Source organism: Stegostoma tigrinum, chromosome 3, assembly GCF_030684315.1.
Source record: "Stegostoma tigrinum isolate sSteTig4 chromosome 3, sSteTig4.hap1, whole genome shotgun sequence".
In the NCBI taxonomy this organism is placed as follows: Eukaryota; Metazoa; Chordata; class Chondrichthyes; order Orectolobiformes; family Stegostomatidae; genus Stegostoma; species Stegostoma tigrinum.
The window spans coordinates 130569462-130589296 of record NC_081356.1 but is presented as its reverse complement, the minus strand read 5'-3'; the positions used below and the strand labels follow the sequence as shown (position 1 = coordinate 130589296).

The window sequence follows — 19835 nt, the reverse complement described above, 5'->3', positions numbered from 1 at the left end:
AAGTGACACTGACTGGATTATCATATCTTGTGCTGTCAGATCCATTCAGAACCTAGATTATCCCACCTGTTTCAAATAGTTGGCTCTGTGGTGTATGTATAATTGGGATTCTGCATGTGTAGCAGGCTTAAAAAAACATGCTATTGATTAATCATTTGATTTAAAATTAATACTCTAGTAGTAGAAACAGAACTCCACTTCTTTTTCTCATTTACCAGGGAATGAGCAGTGTTAATAAGCAGCCTGCATCCGCTCCTGCGGCCTACAAAATTCTAGTAATCTAAATGATGAATTAAAAGCAACCAGGGCTAAGCTTTCTGGGCTTCAGGTTGCTACGAATTAGAAGTTTAAACGTTGCCCAGACAAGTACAGTTTAGACAACCCTGCTGCAGAATAAGATTTCTCAGGCAGTATGTCAAATTATGGCACAGCAAAAACAAAAATGAAGATGCTTGCAGTTCGATACGAATAGATTTAAGATTGTAAGAAATCCACCATTGACTTCAAATTTTGGCCTGCATGTGTGAAAGGATGATGCCGATTCCCGGACTGTGAAATAGCGCCCTCAGGATTTAAATTTTGGTGTTAGCTGGCATGAATAACATCTCCTTTCTAATATTTTGTCAGTGGTTTTACTTGGCCTTTGCTGACATAAACTGTAACACTGCAGTATAGTTGAGTACTATGTGTAGTTGGACTACAGCTTTCAAGATTGGGTGGAATAGCCCATGTAAATTGAAAAAAAAATTCAATTGCTTGTCAAGATACCTGAATTCCTACTCCAAATTAAATAATTCTCAATGGTTCCACTGGGTTGCTGTGCTTTTGACTTTTCAAGCTGCATTCTTTTTGGTCAGATTTTTTGAAAAAAATGGCTGACGGAATAAATTGTGTTGAATCAATCTGAGACAGCAACTCCAACTTGTGCATATTCAATTTTTTGTGGTGTTTCTAATTTTAACATTATTTCAGAAGCTTTAAAGAGTAACTACAAGTGAAATTGTTTCCTCGCACCCTGTAACCAGTAATTTGCAGCATATTCAGTGTAATTTGGAAACAAATATGTATGAATACATCTGCATGGACTTGGCATTCAAGATGGCCCATAACGTAGTTCAAACTCAACCATTATGAGAGAGGGTGGAAACTGCCGATGCTGGAGACTGAGGTAACAAGGTGTGGAGCTGGATAAACAGCAGGCCAGGCAGCATCAGAGGAGCAGGAAGGCTGATGTTTCGGGACTGGACCTATCTTCAAAAATGGGGGAGGAGAAAGGGGCTCTGAAACAAATAGAGGGGGGCAGGCGGTGATAGGTCGGTGGTGGAGAGAAGACGGACAGGTCAGGGATGTGGAGATGAAGCTAGTAAAGGTGAGTGTAGGTAGGGAGTTGGGATAGGGGTTGGTCTGTGAAGAGGGAGGTGTGTGGGTAGGTGGGAAGGAAGACTGACAGGTCAAGGAGGCGGGGTGGCGGGTTGAGGTTGGGGGTGGGGAGATTTTGAAGCTCATAGTCCACATTTAGACTACTGGGTTGTAGGCTTCTGATGCTGAATATGAGGTGCTGTTCTAGGTGGCATCGTTATGACACTGGAGGAGGCCCAGGATGGACATGTCGTCATCCAGGGTGTGGAAGGGGAAGTTCAAGTTGAAGTGGTTCGTGACTGGGAGGTGTTGTCATTTGTCACGAACCAAGTATAGGCACTCCACAAAGTGGTCTCAGAGCCTCTGCTTGGTCTCCCTGATGTAGAGAAGACCACATGGAGAACAAGGGGCACAATAGACCGCATTAGTGGATGTGCAGATAAACATCTGTTTGATGCGTAAGGTTTTCTTGGAGCCTGGGTTGGAGGTGATGGGGGAGCTCTCGGGGCAGGTGTAGCACCTCCTGTGGTTGCAGGGAAAGGTGCCGGGGGTGGGGGTGCTTGTGGGGAGTGTGGAGTGGACAAGGGAGTCGCAGAGAGAGCACTCCCTCTGGAAGGCAGATAATGATGGGGAGGGAAATGTATCCTTCATAGTGGGGTAAGATTGCAGGTGCCGGAAGTGGTGGAAAATGTTGCGTTGAATCCGGAGGTTCATGGGGTAATAGGTGAGGACAAGCGGAATTCTGTCTGTTTTTATTGTTGGGGGGATGGAGGATGTGAGGGTTGAGGTGCGGGAAATGCAAGAGATGCCATTAAGGGAGCTTTCGACCACTCGGGGGAGCATACGAGGGTGTGGAAATTGTGGTCCTTGAAAAATGACATCGAGGGATCTCCCAGAGTGGAACACCCCATCTTGGGAGCAGATGTGGTGAGGATGAAGGAGAATTGAGAATAGGGGATCGCATTCCTGCAGGAAGGTGGGTGAGAGGAGGTGTAGCCTAGGTAGCTGTGGGAGTCAGTGGACTTGAAATAGATATCAGTTTCCTGGTGGTTACCAGAGATGGAGACAGAGGTCCAGGAAGGGGAGAGAGGTATCAGAGATGGCCCAGGTGAACTTAAGGTTGGGGTTGAATGTTTTAGTAAAGTGGATGAGCTGCTCACGCTCCTTTTGGGACCAACTATTGTGCTGCATATTGTTTTCTGCCAGTCGACATGCATGCTGTAAGATGCTATGCCTTTGTTAGTAAATTAAAGCGCTAGATGTCTGTCAAATGTACCAGCAGTAGCAGATTAGTTAGTTGTTCATCTCATTGCTGTCTCTAGGGTATTGATAGCACAATTGCTGCTGTATTTGTCCACTCAACAGCCACTGTTGTTAATAATTCATGAAGGTAGCACTCTAAGGCACAATTGCATGTCTCCCTTTCTGTCAACCCCCCACCCCACCCCCTGCCCATTTGTTCAAGTTGCTGTCACCAGTCGTGACATGAATGTTGTGCAGCGTGCACCACTTTTCAAATCCTGCCCTTAACTGAAAAGTATTTCGAAAAAGTCACTGTTAGATGAGACTGTAGCCTCAGGCATGCTCACATTCTGAGATGGGGGTGGTCTCTGCAGAGGCACAAAATGACCAAAGCTTCACAATACCTTAATTGAGGAAATGCTGCCGTCTTTTGAATGCAATGTTCAATCTTCCTGCTAAAATGTACAGAAAGATGACAGGATACTCCGAAGTACAAAAGGATTCTCATTATTTTCTAGACAACATTTAACCCTCAACTGGTGTCACTTCAGAACAAGTTATTTTGGAATAAACTCATTGAAAACTCTGACTTCTCTGTACAAAATTAATACTTGTTGACAGCAATTTTTAACAAGAGAATTGGCTGCATAACACTTCCTAACAAAAATATTTTGTGATGGTGTAAAGGTAGAGTTATTCAGTGTTTTCTTCTGTTTTACTGAATAGACTGCAATTTATTCCAAGTTCTTGTAAACACATTTTGCTGTGTAGAACAATGCTTAGGTAAAATTTTAAAACTTAGTCTTTTGGTGCCACCTTTAAATCCTCTGGCTTTTGCTGTTCTTTTGATGGAGTGCCCAGTAAGGAGACCAGTTTTTAATTGTTTAGGTTAGTATCAGCTAATGTGATTTTAAAGTAAATCTTGAGTTGCAGATCACATTGCAGATACAATGTGATGTCATTGGGGGATTGGGTGACAGCATTAGCTTTGCAGTGTGCTTGCTTGTGCTATTGGAACTAGGCTTCATTCCTAATGTTCAGATTGTTTTAATGACAGAATTCTGTGTGGCTGTCAAGGACTGCTTTTCCCATGTAATTCAGCCCAGGTTACAGACTTCAAGGTTTGGCATTCAGCATGTCTTTGTATGTGAATTTGTCACATGACATGGTGTGGGTTCCTTTGCTCAACTGGCCATAGAATGTTGCAGTTGCTATGCAGGAGTTGCCTAGGTAATATAGTATTAGTGAGGAAGCTCCCATGATCGCAGAACTGAGATGAAGAGTGTATTGCTGACTGTTGATATGGGGTCTTGGAGCAAAACCCACCCTCCAAAACCCACCCTCCTGCACCATCCCTGTAGCCACGTGTTCAACTCCTCTCTCTCCCTATTCCTTGCCTCACTAGCACGTGGCACGGGCAACAAACCAGAGACAACAACTGTTCGTCCTAGCTCTCAGCTTCCATCCTAGCTCCCTGAATTTCTGCCTTAAATCCCCGTCTCTTTTCCTACCTAAGTCGTTGGTGCCAATGTGGACCACGACTTGGGGCTGCTCCCCCTCCCCCTTAAGGATCCCAAAAACACGATCAGAGACATCCCGCACCCTGGCACCTGGGAGGCAACACACCAACCGTGAGTCTCTCTCGTCCCCACAGAACCTCCTATCAGTCCCCCTAACTATGGAGTCCCCAATGACTAATGCTCTGCTCCTCTTCCCCCTTCCCTTCTGAGCAGCAGGGACAGACTCTGTGCCGGAGACCTGTGCCCCTCTGCTTTCCCCTGATAAGTCCCCCCCCCCCAACAGTATCCAAAATGGTATACTTATTGTTGAGGGGAATGGCCACAGGGTATCCCTGCACTGCCTGCTGGTTCCCTTTCCGTCCCCTGACCGTAACCCATCTGCCTTTTTCCTGTGATAATGGGAACTGCAGATGCTGGAGATTCCAAGATAATAAAATGTGAGGCTGGATGAACACAGCAGGCCAAGCAGCATCTCAGGAGCACAAAAGCTGACGTTTCGGGCCTAGACCCTTCATCAGCGGAGGGGGGACGGCCGTTTCCGGGTCGACGGCCCCGGGCTGCGCCGCCTTTGCCCGCCCTCCGACGTTTTGGGCCCGGAGGCCTGGACAGTTAGAACTGGCGCGAAGAGATCGGAAGGTCCGGTAGGAAGCCGCCAGACTATGTCGAACACAACCGCCAAAGTGTCGAGGAACACAAATCGCCACCAGAGTGTCGAACTTAAAGCAGCACTGAGTATCGAACACAAAAATCGCCAGACTGTCGAACTTAAAATGGGCAGAGTATCGAGTGTTAATCGCCCGAGTGTCGAACTTAAAATGGGCGGATTATCGAGTGTTAATCGCCCGAGTGTCGAACTTAAAATGGGCGGATTATCGAGTGTTAATCGCCCGAGTGTCGAATGTCACGGCCAACCTGTTCACAATTCGACAAAGTGTTCAAAAGTTCGACAATTAGTGTTCAACAGTTCGACAAAGTGTTCAGAAATTCGACAAAGTGTTCAAAATCCGACCTCCGAGAGCTCTTTGGCATGCACACGAGTTGCAAATTACCGCCCACCGTCTTTGGAACCGTTCCTCGGGCCCGTCTCAAAGTGGTCCTGAGCCGCCATTTTGTTCTAAAAACCGTGTTCCCTGATGAAGGGTCTAGGCCCGAAACGTCAGCTTTTGTGCTCCTGAGATGCTGCTTGGCCTGCTGTGTTCATCCAGCCTCACATTTTATTGCCTTTTTCCTGTACTTGAGGAGTGACTACCTCCCTGTAACTCCTCTTAATAACCCCCTCTGCCTCCGGAATTATCCGAAGTTCATCCAGCTCCAGCTCCAGTTCCCTGGCAAAAAAAGGAGGATACCTTGCCGGATGTCCCAAAGAAAATAATAGGATCAGTTAAATAAAATTAGCTTTAAGTTAATCATCAGTAAAGAGGAAATTAATGGAACTGGAGTAGCAAATCCCTGGGACTGATGTCCATCCTTGGGTGTGAAAGGAAATAGGAGAGCACATAGCCCTAACCGTAATCTTTTAGTTATCTGGGTTTGGGCATTATTTTGGATTTTAAATTTGCTCATGTCACGCACTCAAGAATGTTGTCAGGGCAACAGGGAATCACAGACCAGTTAGCATCACTGCTGTGATGGACAAATTGGCATGATTCATGAAAAGTAGATCATGCCGGCAAACCTCAAAATTTTGAAGGGGTGACTAAAGTGGTGGGCAGGTAGGTTGATGGGTGTTGTTGATGTTGTGGAGGCTGTTGATAAAGTCTGATACGAAAGACTTAGCTAATGTGGAAGCCCTGGGAATTGAGGGAAAATTACTGACATGGTGGGAAATTGATTGAGTGCAAGAAACAGTTGGAATATTGAGTTAGTACTCAAATTGACAGGATGTGACTTGTGGGGTCCTGTAGGGATCTGTGGGGCTTCAGTTACACTCGTTAATTAAGATTTGGATAATGACAAAAAAGTCAAGTATCCAAATTTGCTGACAGTACAAAATTGAGCAGCATTATTGACACTGACCACAAAAAATTAGTTAAACAATGACATTAAATGAATGGGTTAGGCTGTGGCAGATGATTTGATTTGAATTATTTATTGTCACTTGCATTTTACACTGAATAATACATTAAATACGGTAAAAAAAACAACCGTCATCTCAATACGGCACCATTTTCGATAGTTTGAGCAAAAAGATACAATGGAAAGACGCTTTGTTCTGCCTCCATGAGTTTTAAGTCAGCTAACCAGCCACCACACCACCTTCACCACCTTGCTGTCTGTGCCAGGCCCACTCACGTAGGAGTTGCCACTGTTTAGGCACCATCTCTTCGCTGGGCACATTTCACCAATGCCGTGTCCCATGTTGAACCCACACTAGCCCCACAGCCAGGAGTCCCCAGTTCAGCTGCTGGCACTGCCTTGCCAATAGCCAAGTGACCCTTCTCCGGATCTACCATGTCAAGAACCAGGAGTCCTTGGCTCTGGTGTCACCTTGCCAATGCCAGGAGTCCCTGCTTTGAGCCTATTGTAAATTGGAGTTTCTGGCTCAGTTGTGAGGGCAGGCTGCCACCGCGTCCATTTGACAGGAGATGCCGTGTCCACTGTTACTCTATGCACAGCCAGTTCTTGCTGTCATGCCGATGCTGTCAACTAACCTGCCAAAGAAAAGAGAAACGAAAGAAAAAGAGCAAAAATAAAAAGAAAGGAAAGCAAATGAGCACCAGGCAAGAGTCCACGTGCAGCTCTGTTGCACTGCCTCCATCTTGAAACAGAGTGGCATAATATAAGCAAGTGAGGTTATTTATTTCAGACTGATCATGGAAAGACTGGGGTACTTTTTTTGCAGGCGCAAAGTTAAATAGTGAATTACATAGCACTTTACAATAAGGACAGAAGAACATAACATCAGAAACAGGAACAGTAGTAGGCCATCTGGCTCCTCAATCCTGCTCTGCCATTTAATAAGACCATAGTTCATGTTTCTTCGTGGATTTGGCTCTACATACCCAACCTCTCTCTATCCCCCTTAATTCCTTCAATGTTTTTAAGGCAAAGATAGATTTTTAACATTCAACAAAATAGCCTGTATTGCTTCACTGGGCAAGGAGTTCCACAGATTCACACCCCTTTGGGTGAAGAAATTCCTCCTCAACTTAGTTCTACTCCCCCTTACTTTGAGGCTTTGCTCCTTAGTTGTAGTTTCACCTGCCAGTAGAAGCAGCCTCCCTGTTTCTATCTTATCTGTTCCCTTCATAATTTTACATTTCCATAAGATCCCCCTACCAATTCCTCATCTAAATTCCAATGAGTATACTCCCAGCCTACTTGATCTCTTCTCAAACCAACCCTCTCAACTCCAGAAACAACCCAGTGAACCTTCTCTGCACCCCCTCCAGTGCCAGTACTTTCCCTGTCAAATAGGAAGAACAAAACTGAACACAGTAGCCCATGTGTGGCCTCACTACACACTACAGAGCTGCAGTGAAACTTTCCTGTTTTTAAACTCCATCCCTCTAGCAATGAAGGACAGCATTCCCTTTGACAAGTTAATTGCTGCACCTGCAAACCAACTTTTTGTGATTCATGCACATGAGTATCCAGGTCATTCTGCACTGAAGTATGCAACAATTTTTCACCATTTAAATAATAATCCATTTTGCCATTATTCGACCAAAATTGATGACCTCCTATTTATCAACATTTTTCTCTATTTGCCAACCTTTGCCCATTCACCTTTGTGCAGACTTTGTGTCCGCGTAATGTTATCTGAGAATTTTGACACACTACTCTTGTTCCCAACTCCAAGTCATCTATACAAATAGTAAAGAATTTTGGTCCCAATGCTGATCCCAGAGAGACACCAGTAACATTAATTGCCAACTGGAAAAGCACCCACTTAGAGATAATAGGAACTGTAGATGCTGAAGAATCAGAGATAACAAGGAGTAGAGCTGAATGAACACAGGCCAAGCAGGAAGGCTGACATTTCAGGCCTGGACCCTTCATCAGCAATGGGTATTCAGTATGGCATTCATAGAACTAGCAGTTCATACTGCATTTGCTTGTGGGTTATCTTATGCAGTCACATCACCCTTTGACCACCTTCAGACATGTTGGAAGTTGCGAGATGTAGACTAATTGAAACCAAATTTCAATACAGAAACAGAAGAGTAAGAGTCTGCCATTCAATCCCTTGAGCCTGCTCTGCCGTTGAGTATGATCATGGCTGATCACGGAGTTCAATATTCTTCCAGCTGTCTTCTCATATACATCAATTGATCTCTTTAGACATGAGCTACATCTAACTCCTTGAAAACAATGTTGTAGCCACAGCCACTAGGCTGTTGTATGTGAATTCCCCAGGCTCACCTATCAACAAATTTCTCCTAGTGTCAGTCTGAAAAGATTTATCCCTTATCCTCAAATTATTACCTTGGTTGTTCTTAGTTTTCACATTGTGTATCAGCCCACCTTGTCACCAGCCAGTCTAGAGGTTTGTATGGCTGAGATAAGCAAATGTTGTGTACACCACTATATTGTTATAGCCTTTCTGACTTTTAGCCACGTAGAATGATGCTATGATTTTACTGCCCATAACCTGGGAATAAAGTGAAACCAAGAAAGTATGGAAATCAAGCAGGCTTGAAGTGAAGTATGTCCTTCAAATATTATTTAGCTTGCTAGATTTGTATGATAGCCATAGGTCACTGGTATTGAGGTGTGAAGACTAAGACGCTTCCCCAGTTTAGATCATGGATCTGTTGAGTTAAATGACCTCACTTTCTCATGCTGTCTCGATTGGTCCTTTGGCTGGAATGGAGGAAAATTCATAACTCTCACTCCTGATTACGTACCTGTAAAACCCTGCTGTGAGAAGTGCAGATGTCCGTTTACGAGAATTTAAGTTTTGCTATCGTGGCTTTTGTCTTTGAAACAGTGCGTTGATATAGGTTGATCTTCTGCATGAGTAATGGCTGCTTAGTACTGTATATCATTGTGCCTAAGAAGAGCGAAGGAAATTGACTCTGGGAGAAAATATTTTTGCATGTACATACAAAGGTTTGTGTTAGCATTTGGAGTGACTTATTTATTTTATTGTGTTTTGAACAGTAGATTGTCTTTGTCTTTTTTTTCAAAGATTTATTTCAGTCAGCGAATACAAGTCCTTGGTGTTGGTCCAGTGTGGCCTGCAGTTCCACAACCATGAAGCATCTTGTTTCATTTTCACATCTATAATAAATCTTTACATTAAGTTTTGAAAACAGATTTCCTCCAGGTTTTCCAGTTCATGCCTTAATCTAACTTCCACAGTCTGGATATTTAAATGTATTAGCTTAAAAATAAATAGGTTTCAAAGCAAGGCAGCCACTTCTTTGTGGATTTCTATTTCATAAATAAAAGCCATTTTCAGTTAGCTAGCATCTTTAATATGTATGACCGTGAAGTACTTCCAAATGCCCCAGTCTGTTTACAAAAGCAGTGAACTATGTTCATGTTGCACGTGGCCACATTGGAAATTATTTTTATGCTGTGCATTTTGATGCATCCTTTTAGGTTAACTGTAGTTCCTTGTATCACTTTATTTCTTTAATAGTTGTACTGTGCTGGAAGATCTTCAGAGGATAAACAATCTAGCTTGGTTGGCTGTTTCAGGCATTTGTAATGAATATTTCAGATTGAAGGTGGTCCTGTCGTAATTGTTTACTGAGATAATGCTTGACAAGACATACACATTACAACATACCTTCTCTTCCCTGAGACTGTTGTCGTTGATTAATCACCTTTTTATCCATGATATTGTCAGGCACTTGGAGCATGTTGCTTCCTTGGAGAATGAACTCTTGAGACCAAATGCCAGTTCAATATTCCAACTTCATATATTTCAACATAGTCAATTTATTTTAATATAGCTGGAGAGAGCTCCCTTTAGATCTGCATTCATTTTATTTTTCTTCAGAACACAACAGTACAGTTCTCAGACATTCAAACTGGAACAGACTGGAAACAGCCATTTTACCTTTTGTGTCTGTGCTGACTTCACTAAAAAACAGTTCAGTTGGTGCTATTCCAACCTGTAGACCAATGCCTGCACCTTTAATATATAGTAGGAAGACATTAACTATTACTGTTTCCTTTCCTTCAGCCAATTTCTTGATGCCCTTTTCAGTTTGGTGAGCTTAACTTTGCCAACAAGTCTATTTGTGACACTCTATCAAATGTCTTTGGAAGTCCACACACACCAAGTCAACAGTATTCCCCTCGTCAACCTTCTGTTACCTCCACAAGTTAGTTAAAAGCTTTCTTTAAATTAACACTTTTCCAAATAATTCTTCATTTTGAGAAGCATTCTGCCACCAAAGTAAAACTGACCAGACCCCCAATAAATATGAGCCAGTCTTTGCGCTCTGTTTTTGACTAGGGTGTGAAATTTGCAACTTTCCAGTCTTCTGGCAGCATTCTTGAGTTGAAGGAAGACTGGAAAAATTTATGACCAGTGCCTCCATGATTTCCAGTCTCACTTCGATCAGTGCCTGGATATATCTCAGCTGACAGAGGTACCTTTTCGACATTGTGTGCAGGCAGCACATGTTGCTTCTTTATTCTGCCTGTACTGAACACTTTATTTCAGGAATACAAATATCCAAAATAGAAGCAGAATTAAAGCATTTAACATTTCATCCTGCTCTGCCATTTGCTTACCTCCATGGCTGATCATTGTTTTGAATTTGTCATGTCCACTTATCCTCCTAACTCTTGATTTCCCCTGCCGGTAAAGAGTCTCTCCATCTCTCTATTAAAAATAATCAATGACCCTGACTCCATTGCTTTCTGAGGTGTCTCAACTCTTGGAAAAAAAAATCCTCGTCTGCCCTGAAACGCTGACCCCTAACTTTAAAATAACGTGCCCTCGGTCTGGAGTCACCCTCTTTGTCAGACTATTCAGAATTTTATACACTTCAATCCTGTCACCGTCCTCTAAACTCAAGTGAAAACCAGCCCAGCTTGTCAAGCATATCATCAGATGACCACTACCCACTCATTTGAAGAATCAATATAGTAAACTGCCTCCAATGCATTTGCATCCTTAAATCAAGAGACCGAAACCGAACAGTATTTTAAATATGTTCTTAGCCATGCCCTGTATAACTGAAGAATAACATCCTTCCAATTTCTCTCCATAAAGAAAAGTATCCCATTGATTATATGCTGATCTGCGTATTAACGTTTTGTGTTTCGTGCACCAGAACACCTAAATCCCTCTGCACTTTGGATCATTATCCATTTAAGTAACACTTTGCATTACTTTTTCTTCCTGAAACAACACTCAAGTGAGTCTCAGTTATAACCACAACATGATTATTCGATTTGTTAAAGCATAGGAGCAAAAGTATACCATTTGGCCCACTGGATGTGCTTTGTAAGCCGGCCATTCAGTTGCATAATAATGAGGTGAAGTACAGGCCTACAGTTCCGAACAAACAGTTGGAAGCTTTAGTGGATGTGAACAAGAGTTCAACTGGCTTCATTCAGAGGCCTCAATATAAGCCCATTGTCTAGGAGTGGAGGTACACTATTATAAATGATTTATTTTGATATTGTAATTTTTTAAAAAATCTATGAATTGTTGTAAAGAAATGGGCAACATTCCAAAGAAAAATCAAGTGCTTGGAGCCTGTAATAAACTGCTTGATTTGTATTATTCACTACTAAGCATAGGTACTTATCCATCCAGGCAAGGAATTATTTTTCAAAACTGAAGTACTGTAACAGTTTTCACAAAAAAACGGCACATACAGAGCTGGTCAGACAGATCTGTGTGCTGTCTCCTTAAGATGACCAAATATGAGAGGTGAACACAGTTCAGTGCTTGTTTATCTGAAGGAATGAAATTGAGAGTTAATCTGATGGCAGTTCCCCAAAAAAATGCAAACCTTGCAATATTTGCAAAGACTATGCTACTGAGGAATTGGCTGAGCTGTTTCCAAACAGATGCACCTCTTCCTTTGTGCCCAGTAAAAGCTGTGCTGTTATTTGCTTAGCTTTAACAAGCCCAGGCTATTCTGGTTGCTGAACCTGTAGTGAAAGGTTTCTAAATGGAAATTTTAATTGATGTTACCTAGTTCATTCCCCCAACCCCTATTCCCATCAACTTCTACTGACATGTCTGTTTCCCAATAAGACTGGCCCTTCTCATATACGTTGTATTAAATAGTAAGGACTGTTTGCCATGTGTCTGTACTCGGTTTGAAGTACGTGTACGCTTCAGTGGAAGATCACTAATTATTTAAAATAGAGGGCACTGTGTGAAGTAGCATTGTCGTCATGGGGCTTGCTTAGACAAATGGTAGGGGGAGAATTGTAATTTGGTGTTTTGGCAATATGCTTATTTAAATATTCGTAACTATCTTGTGTCCTTTTATTGTCTGGGCACCAAATAGTCGTCACTGTTAAGACACCTGGATCTCCTTCCTCCAAGGACAAAATTTGTCATTGCATTACCAGCTGAGTGTTAGTGCTGTGTCTCAGGTCGTGTACTGTAGTCAGTCATTTCACCTACAGGTGCTCTGTTTGAAACAAGCCTGGGAGACTCAGCTAGGATTTTCAAATTTTAAGGCCACAAAGAATTTTTGAACAATAATGGCTTGCAGAAAATTTAAGACTGATTGGACTACTGACTGGAGGGCCTGCGTGAATATCCTGGTGTCTTTTCAAATTAGGTAGGTTGGTCCCGAGGGTCTGCTGTTTCCAATGTTGGGGCGGTGGAGTCCGAGGCATTGAAGATAGTATTGTCTAAAATCCAAGTTCCAGATAATTGAGGTGGCGTTGGATTATCACTAATTATACAGAACAATGCCAGGGAAAAACTATAGCCAAGAGGAGATCCCTTTTCTCCTTTTGGAAAATAACTCTTATTAAGCCGAGAGACTGAGATAACAATCTAATACGTATATGAAATTTTTGAGGGAATTTGCATCTGAATTTGGTGACAAGGTGCTATCAATTTAAAATTTGTTGTAATGGCCAGTTTATGGGAAGTTTGTTTCTGTAGGGAGTGGTTAAGATAGATTCTGTTGATAGATGTAGATCAATATTGGGAGCAGATGACCATGCAGGGGTTTTGGGGAGAACAGTGGAGCAGTTGCATTAATTTTATGAATGCTCTGGTTAGTACTGAAAATAACGTTAAAACAAGATTACTCACTGTATGTAGTCCTCTACTCACCTAACCTGGTTAGATTTCAGAAATGAAAAAAACTTCTGCCAATGTAGCAGTTTATGGTATTGACCATGAGAAAAATATAGTCAATTGATGAAAAGTCATTGAGTGCTTCTGACATTTTCGGTTTTTATTTCTGGTTTCCAGCATGCCAAGTTCTTATTATTTTTGGTTACTTTTATCATTTTTAATTATATTAATGTTTACCCATATTTTGTTTTGCAGGTTTCTATAAATGGCACACAGCTGTCAGATGGAACTGTGGGATCAGAGTTCGGAGAGGTCCCTCAGGTAGGATTATTTGTATATTACATGTTTTGCTGAATTAAGTTCTACAACTGTTGATTGAAACAATTGAGAATCCCAGTTCTTTTTAAATTCCAAGAGTCAGGGTAGCAAAACATCATTTCATTGTTTGCCTATTGAGGCTCTGACATTTTTTAAACAGGATTTTGTGTTATTAACTGAGTAGTGTGTGTTAAGTAATCCAGATAGTATATAGCTAGAGGATATGAATGGGATTCAAATTGGTGTATTTTGGATTACCAGTCCAATATCATGCACAGCTGACTTTGACTGAAGGTCACTAACTCTCTCAAGATTTTGATTGTCAAGAGAGGAATGGAGTTGTCAGGTGACCAGCAGTGCTGGGATTGAGAGCCATTCATCTGAAGATCTCCTTTGCTAATTCTGGGTTTTAGAACCATTTGAAACCTAAGAATAAAGATATCTAATTGTGAATTTTATTTACTATTTATTGCCCTTTATACACAGTCGTTACAATAGACTTATTACAGAATAGACTGAACTTAAAATTGAAGTCTCCTAAAGGCCCTCGATGTTGTGCCGACCTGTCATACCAATCTCAAGCCCATCTAATCTACACTATTCCATGTACGTCCATATGCTTATCCAATGATGACTTAAATGTACCTAAAGTTGGCGAATCTACTACCGTTGCAGGCAAAGCGTTCCATTCCCTTACTACTCTCTGAGTAAAGAAACTACCTCTGACATCTGTTCTATATCTTACACCCCTCAATTCAAAGCTGTGTCCCCTCATGCTTGCCATCACCATCCTAGGAAAAAGGCACTCCCTATCCACCCTGTCTAACCCTCTGATTATTTATATGTTTCAATTAAGTCACCTCTCAACCTTCTTTTCTCTAATGAAAACAGCCTCAAGTCCCTCAACCTTTCCTTGTAAGACCATCCCTCCATACCAGGCAACATCCTAGTAAATCTCCTCTGCACCCTTTCCAAAGCTTCCACATCCTTCTTATAATGCGGTGACCAGAACTGGACACAATACTCCAAGTATGGCCGCACCAGAGTTTTGTACAGCTTCTCCATAACCTCTTGGTTCCAGAACTCGATCCCTCTATTAATAAAACCTAAAACACTGTATGCCTTCTTAACAGCCCTGTCAACCTGGGTGGCAACTTTCAAGGATCTGTGTACATGGACACTGAGATCTCTCTGCTCATCTATACAGCTAAGAATGTTACCATTAGCCCAGTACTTTGCCTTCCGGTTACTCCTACCAAAGTGCATCACCTCACACTTGTCTGCATTAAACTCCATTTGCCACCTCTCAGCCCAGCTCTGCAGCTTATCTATGTCTCTCTGCAACCTACAGCATCCTTTGTCACGATCCACAACTCCACCGACCTTAGTGTAGTCTGCCAATTTACTAACCTATCCTTCTACGCCCTCATCCAGGTCATTTATAAAAATGACAAACAGCAGTGGACCCAACACCGAACCTTGCAGTACACCACTAGTAAGTGGTCTCCAGGATGAACATTTCCCATCAACCACCACCCTCTGTCTTCTTTCAGCAAGCCAATTTCCGATCCAAACTGCTGTATCTCCCACAATTCCATTCCTCCGCATTTTGTACAATAGCCTATTGTGGGGAACCTTATCGAACGCCTTGCTGAAATCCATATACACCACATCAACCGGTTTACTCTCATCTACCTGTTTGGTCACCTTCTCAAAGAACTCAATAAGGTTTGTGAAGCACGACCTTCCCTTCACAAAACCGTGCTGACTATCCCTAATCAATTTATTCTTTTCTAGATGATGAGAAATCCTATCCCTTATAACCTTTTCCAACACTTTACCAACAACTGAGGTAAGGCTCACTGGTCTATAATTACCAGGGTTGTCTGTACTCCCCTTCTTGAACAGGGGAACCACATTTGCTATCCTCCAGTCATCTGGCACTATTCCTGTAGACAATGACGAGTTAAAGATTAATGCCAAAGGCTGGGCAATCTCCTCCCTGGCTTCCCAGAGGATCCGAGGATAAATCCCACCCGGCCCAGGGGACTTATCTATCTTCACCCTCTGAAGGATTTCTAATACCTCTTCCTTATGAGCCTCAATCCCACTTAGTCTAGTAGCCTGTATCTCAGTATTCTCCTCGACAATATTGTCGTTTTCTAGAGTGAGCACTGTTGAAAAATATTCATTTAGCGCTTCCCCTATCTCGTCTGACTCCGCACACAACTTAACCACTACCATCCTTGTTTGGGCCTAATCTACTTTCGTCATTCTTTTATTCCTTAAATACCTATAGAAAGCCTCAGGGTTTACCCTGATCCTATCCGCCAACAACTTCTCATGTCTCCTCCTGGCTCTTCTGAGCTCTCTCTTTAGGTCTTTCCTGGCTACCTCGTAACTCTCAAGTGCCCTAACTGAGCCTTCACATCTCATCCTAACATAAGCCGCCTTCTTCCTCTTGACCAGAGATTCCACCTCCTTCGTAAACCATGGCTCCCACACTCTACAGCGTCCTCCCTGCCTGATAGGTACATACTTATCTAGGACACACAGCAGCTTTTCCTTGAATAAGCGTCACATTTCTAATGTGCCCATCCCCTGCAGTTTCCTTCCCCATTCTATGCTCCTTAAATCTTGCCTAATCTCATCGTAATTGCCTTTCCCCCAGCTATAACTCTTGCCCAGTGGTATACACCTATCCCTTTCCATCACTAAAGTAAACATAACAGAATTGTGATCGCTATCACCAAAGTGCTCACCTCCGTCCAAATCTAACACCTGGCCGGGCTCATTACCCAGTACCAAATCTAATGTGGCTTCGCCCCTTGTTGGCCTTTCTACATACCGTGTCAGGAAGCCCTTCTGCACACGCTGGACAAAAACTGACCCATCTATACTACTCGAACTATAGTGTTCCCAGTCAATGTTTGGAAAGTTGAAGTCCCCCATGACAACTACCCTGTCTGTCTCAGTCCTATCGAGAATCATCTTTGCTATCCTTTCCTCGACATCTCTGGAACTATTCGGAGGCCTATAGAAAACTCCCAACAGGGTGACCTCTCCTTTCCAGTTTCTAACCTCAGCCCATACTACCTCAGTTGACGAGTCTCCAAACATCCTTTCTGCAACTGTAATACTGTCCTTGACCAACAATGCCACACCTCCGCCCCTTTCACCATCATCTCTGTTCGTACTGAAACATCTAAATCCCAGAACCTGCGACAACCATTCCGGTCCCTGCTCTATCCATGTCTCCGAAATGGCCACAACATCCAAGTCCCAGGTACCAACCCATGCTGCAAGTTCACCCACCTTATTCCGGACACTCCTGGCATTGAAGTAGACGCACTTCAATCCAACCTCTTGCTTGCCGGTGCCATCTTGCTTCCCTGAAACTTTATTTCGGACCACCCTACTCTCAACCTTTTGTATAGTCGAACTACAATTTTGGTGCCCATCCCCCTGCTGAATTAGTTTAAACCCACCCGAACAGCCTTAGCAAATTTCCCCCCCACGATATCGGTACCCCTCTGGTTCAGGTGAAGACCATCTTGCTTGTAGAGGTCCCACCTACCCCAGAAAGAGCCCCAATTATCCAAGAATCCAAAACCCACCCTCCTGCACCATCCCTGTAGCCACGCGTTCGACTCCTCTCTCTCTCATTCCTTGCCTCACTAGCATGTGGCACGGGCAACAAACCAGAGACAACAACTCTGTTCGTCCTAGCTAATTACCAATCAATATGTTCTATAACTTATCAGGTGCAAATACGAACAAGCGTAGGATTTTTCATAGTGCATGAATAGGATGTGGATGTCATTGGTTATGTCAGCATTTATTGCCCATCCCAGATTACCCTGGAAAAGCTGAATTGTCATGTTGAACTACTGCAGTCTTTGGGAGGTAGAGGCACACTCTCAATGCTTTCGGGAATTTCCAGTTGTTCCGAAATGCTGACCCAGGAACAGTGATGTAATTTCAAACTGGCGTGGTTTCTGACTTGGAGAATTCTTGTGTGGCGGTGTTTCCATGAACCTACTGCCCTTGGTAGTAATAGAGGTCATGGGTTTAGGAGGCGCTGTCAGGAGTTTTAGTGAGTGCTCGTGTGTACTTTGAAGGTGGTACTCACTGTTCCTGTTATGCATCAGTGCCAAATGAAATAATTGATGAAGGTGGTGGGTAGAATGCCAATCAACTGAGCTGCTTGGTCCTGGACGATGACCAGATATTGTCTTCCAATTTTCAAATCATCTTTGTCAGTGCTTCTGGCAAACCTGCCTGTTACTGTGCATATTACACGATGCAGTGTGTATCAAGTTGTTAACGGACGAAACTGTGATGCTCTCTCTTTTTTTTTCTGGGGGTGATCAGATGCCTGGTCTCCAACAGCCCTCTGTCTACCACTGCCACTGACGTGGACATTTGTGGAGTCATGTGTTGAAGCACATTCAGATGTACATTCCATGTTCAAATGTAACAAGATCTGGATGATATCCACGTTTGGGCTGACAATTGGCAAGTAACATTTGCAGCACACAAATGCTGGGCAGTGACCATCTCAAATAAGAGACCAACACCCATCTGTATTCCGATATTGTTACCATCACTGACTCTCCCATTATCAACATATTTTAAAAAATGGGTTTGCATTATCCAGAAATGCAAGTGGACTTATCACATAAACGCAGTGGCTGCAAGAACAGGTCAGAAGCTGGGAACATTGCAATTTACCCACTTGCTGACTCCCCAAAGGCTCAAGTCAGAAGTGTGTTGGAGTACTCCCCGCTTTCTTGATGGGTGCAGCCCTGTCAACACTCAAGCTTAACACCATCTAAGGCAAAGCAGCCTGCTTAATTGGCACCACATCCACAAGCATCCACCTACCCCACCATCAATGTACTACTATTGACAAGATGCAGAAATTCACCGCAGATCCTTAGATGACACCTTCCAAACCATAATCACTTCCATCTAGTAGGTCAAGGGCAAGTAAGTACATGGGAATACTCTTACTCTTGCAATAAATGTTGGCCAGCCGGCGGGACCCACATCCCTTGAATGAATTAAAACACTCAGATATTCAGATGGCAGCTAGTTGATATTATCGCATGCGTAGACAGACCTCGCCAAATATGGTAGTTATATCTGGGATCTTAGCATGTGCAACTTGCTTAGGCAGCGCAGTATCGAGAAGTCTTCCCATTGCTCTTAAAGGGCAGTGAGGTGCAAAAATGAATTTGCCGAAAAAGTTCCAGCATTGTGGGACACGAGATGGATTATTGTACAGCAAAATTCCCTGGACAATCCCAGTCTATTTACCAAAATCAAGCTTGCAAAACATTGCAAACAAAATGCATTAAAATCCATTTATTTTCTTTGAGATTAGTTCAGGCAACTAAGATCAACAGTTATTTGGAGGCTTAATATTTCTAGAAAAGTGCCTAACTTTTAAAAAAATCCAGTGAATCTTTTTCAACAAAAATCCAGCTATCCCCGCAATAATTGTAAATAAGTCCAAAGATGATGATGTAAGAATTAAAGTCAGTCTTGCAGCACGGAAACAGACCGTTCGGTCGAACTTGTTCGTGCCAACTAGATTTCTCAAACTAAACTAGTCTTATTTGTATGTATTGGCCTCGGTCCCGCTGAACCTTTCCTATCCATGTACCTGTCCAAATGTCTTTTGAATGTTGTAACTGTACCTGCATTCACCACTTCCTCTGACAGTTCATTCCATATATGTACCACCGTCTGCGTGAAAAAGGTTGTCCCTCAGGTCCCCTTTTAAATCTTGGACCTCTCACCCTAAAACTAGCTAGTTTGATTTTTCCTGACCATAAGGAAAAGATCTTTGCTATTCGTCTTAGCTGTGCCCCTCATGATTTTGTAAACTTCTGTAATGTCACCCCTCAACCTCCTATACGCAGCGCAATATGATGTACCAACTCCATACTCAGTAGTCTGACCAATGAAGGCAAGCGTGCCAAATGCTGTTTTCAGACTTACAAATCTCAAACTTTGCAAGAGAAGAAAACGAGATGCTGAAGTTAGCAAATTTAAGATGCCGGACTAAACCTGTGTTTGGACAAATTACTGATGAACATCTGCTAATTGCATGTGACGCCTTGAACCGACTTCACTGTGGAAGAAGGCATAAGGTTGAATGATGTTGTGATTTGGATTTGTCTTTTTCATGAACAGAAGTCTAA

The 19835-nt window shown here is 42.8% G+C and overlaps 1 protein-coding gene across 2 annotated transcripts in view; it reads left to right on the top strand.

The window, feature by feature from the left end:
- fam193a (family with sequence similarity 193 member A) overlaps positions 1-19835 on the top strand; it is a 215148-nt gene that overhangs the window by 84417 nt on the left and 110896 nt on the right. For both annotated transcript variants that reach the window (XM_048527926.2, XM_048527927.2), the window contains exon 2: positions 13561-13626. In XM_048527926.2, coding sequence (XP_048383883.1) covers positions 13561-13626 — 66 coding nt within the window. The remainder of the gene's footprint in view (positions 1-13560; positions 13627-19835) is intronic.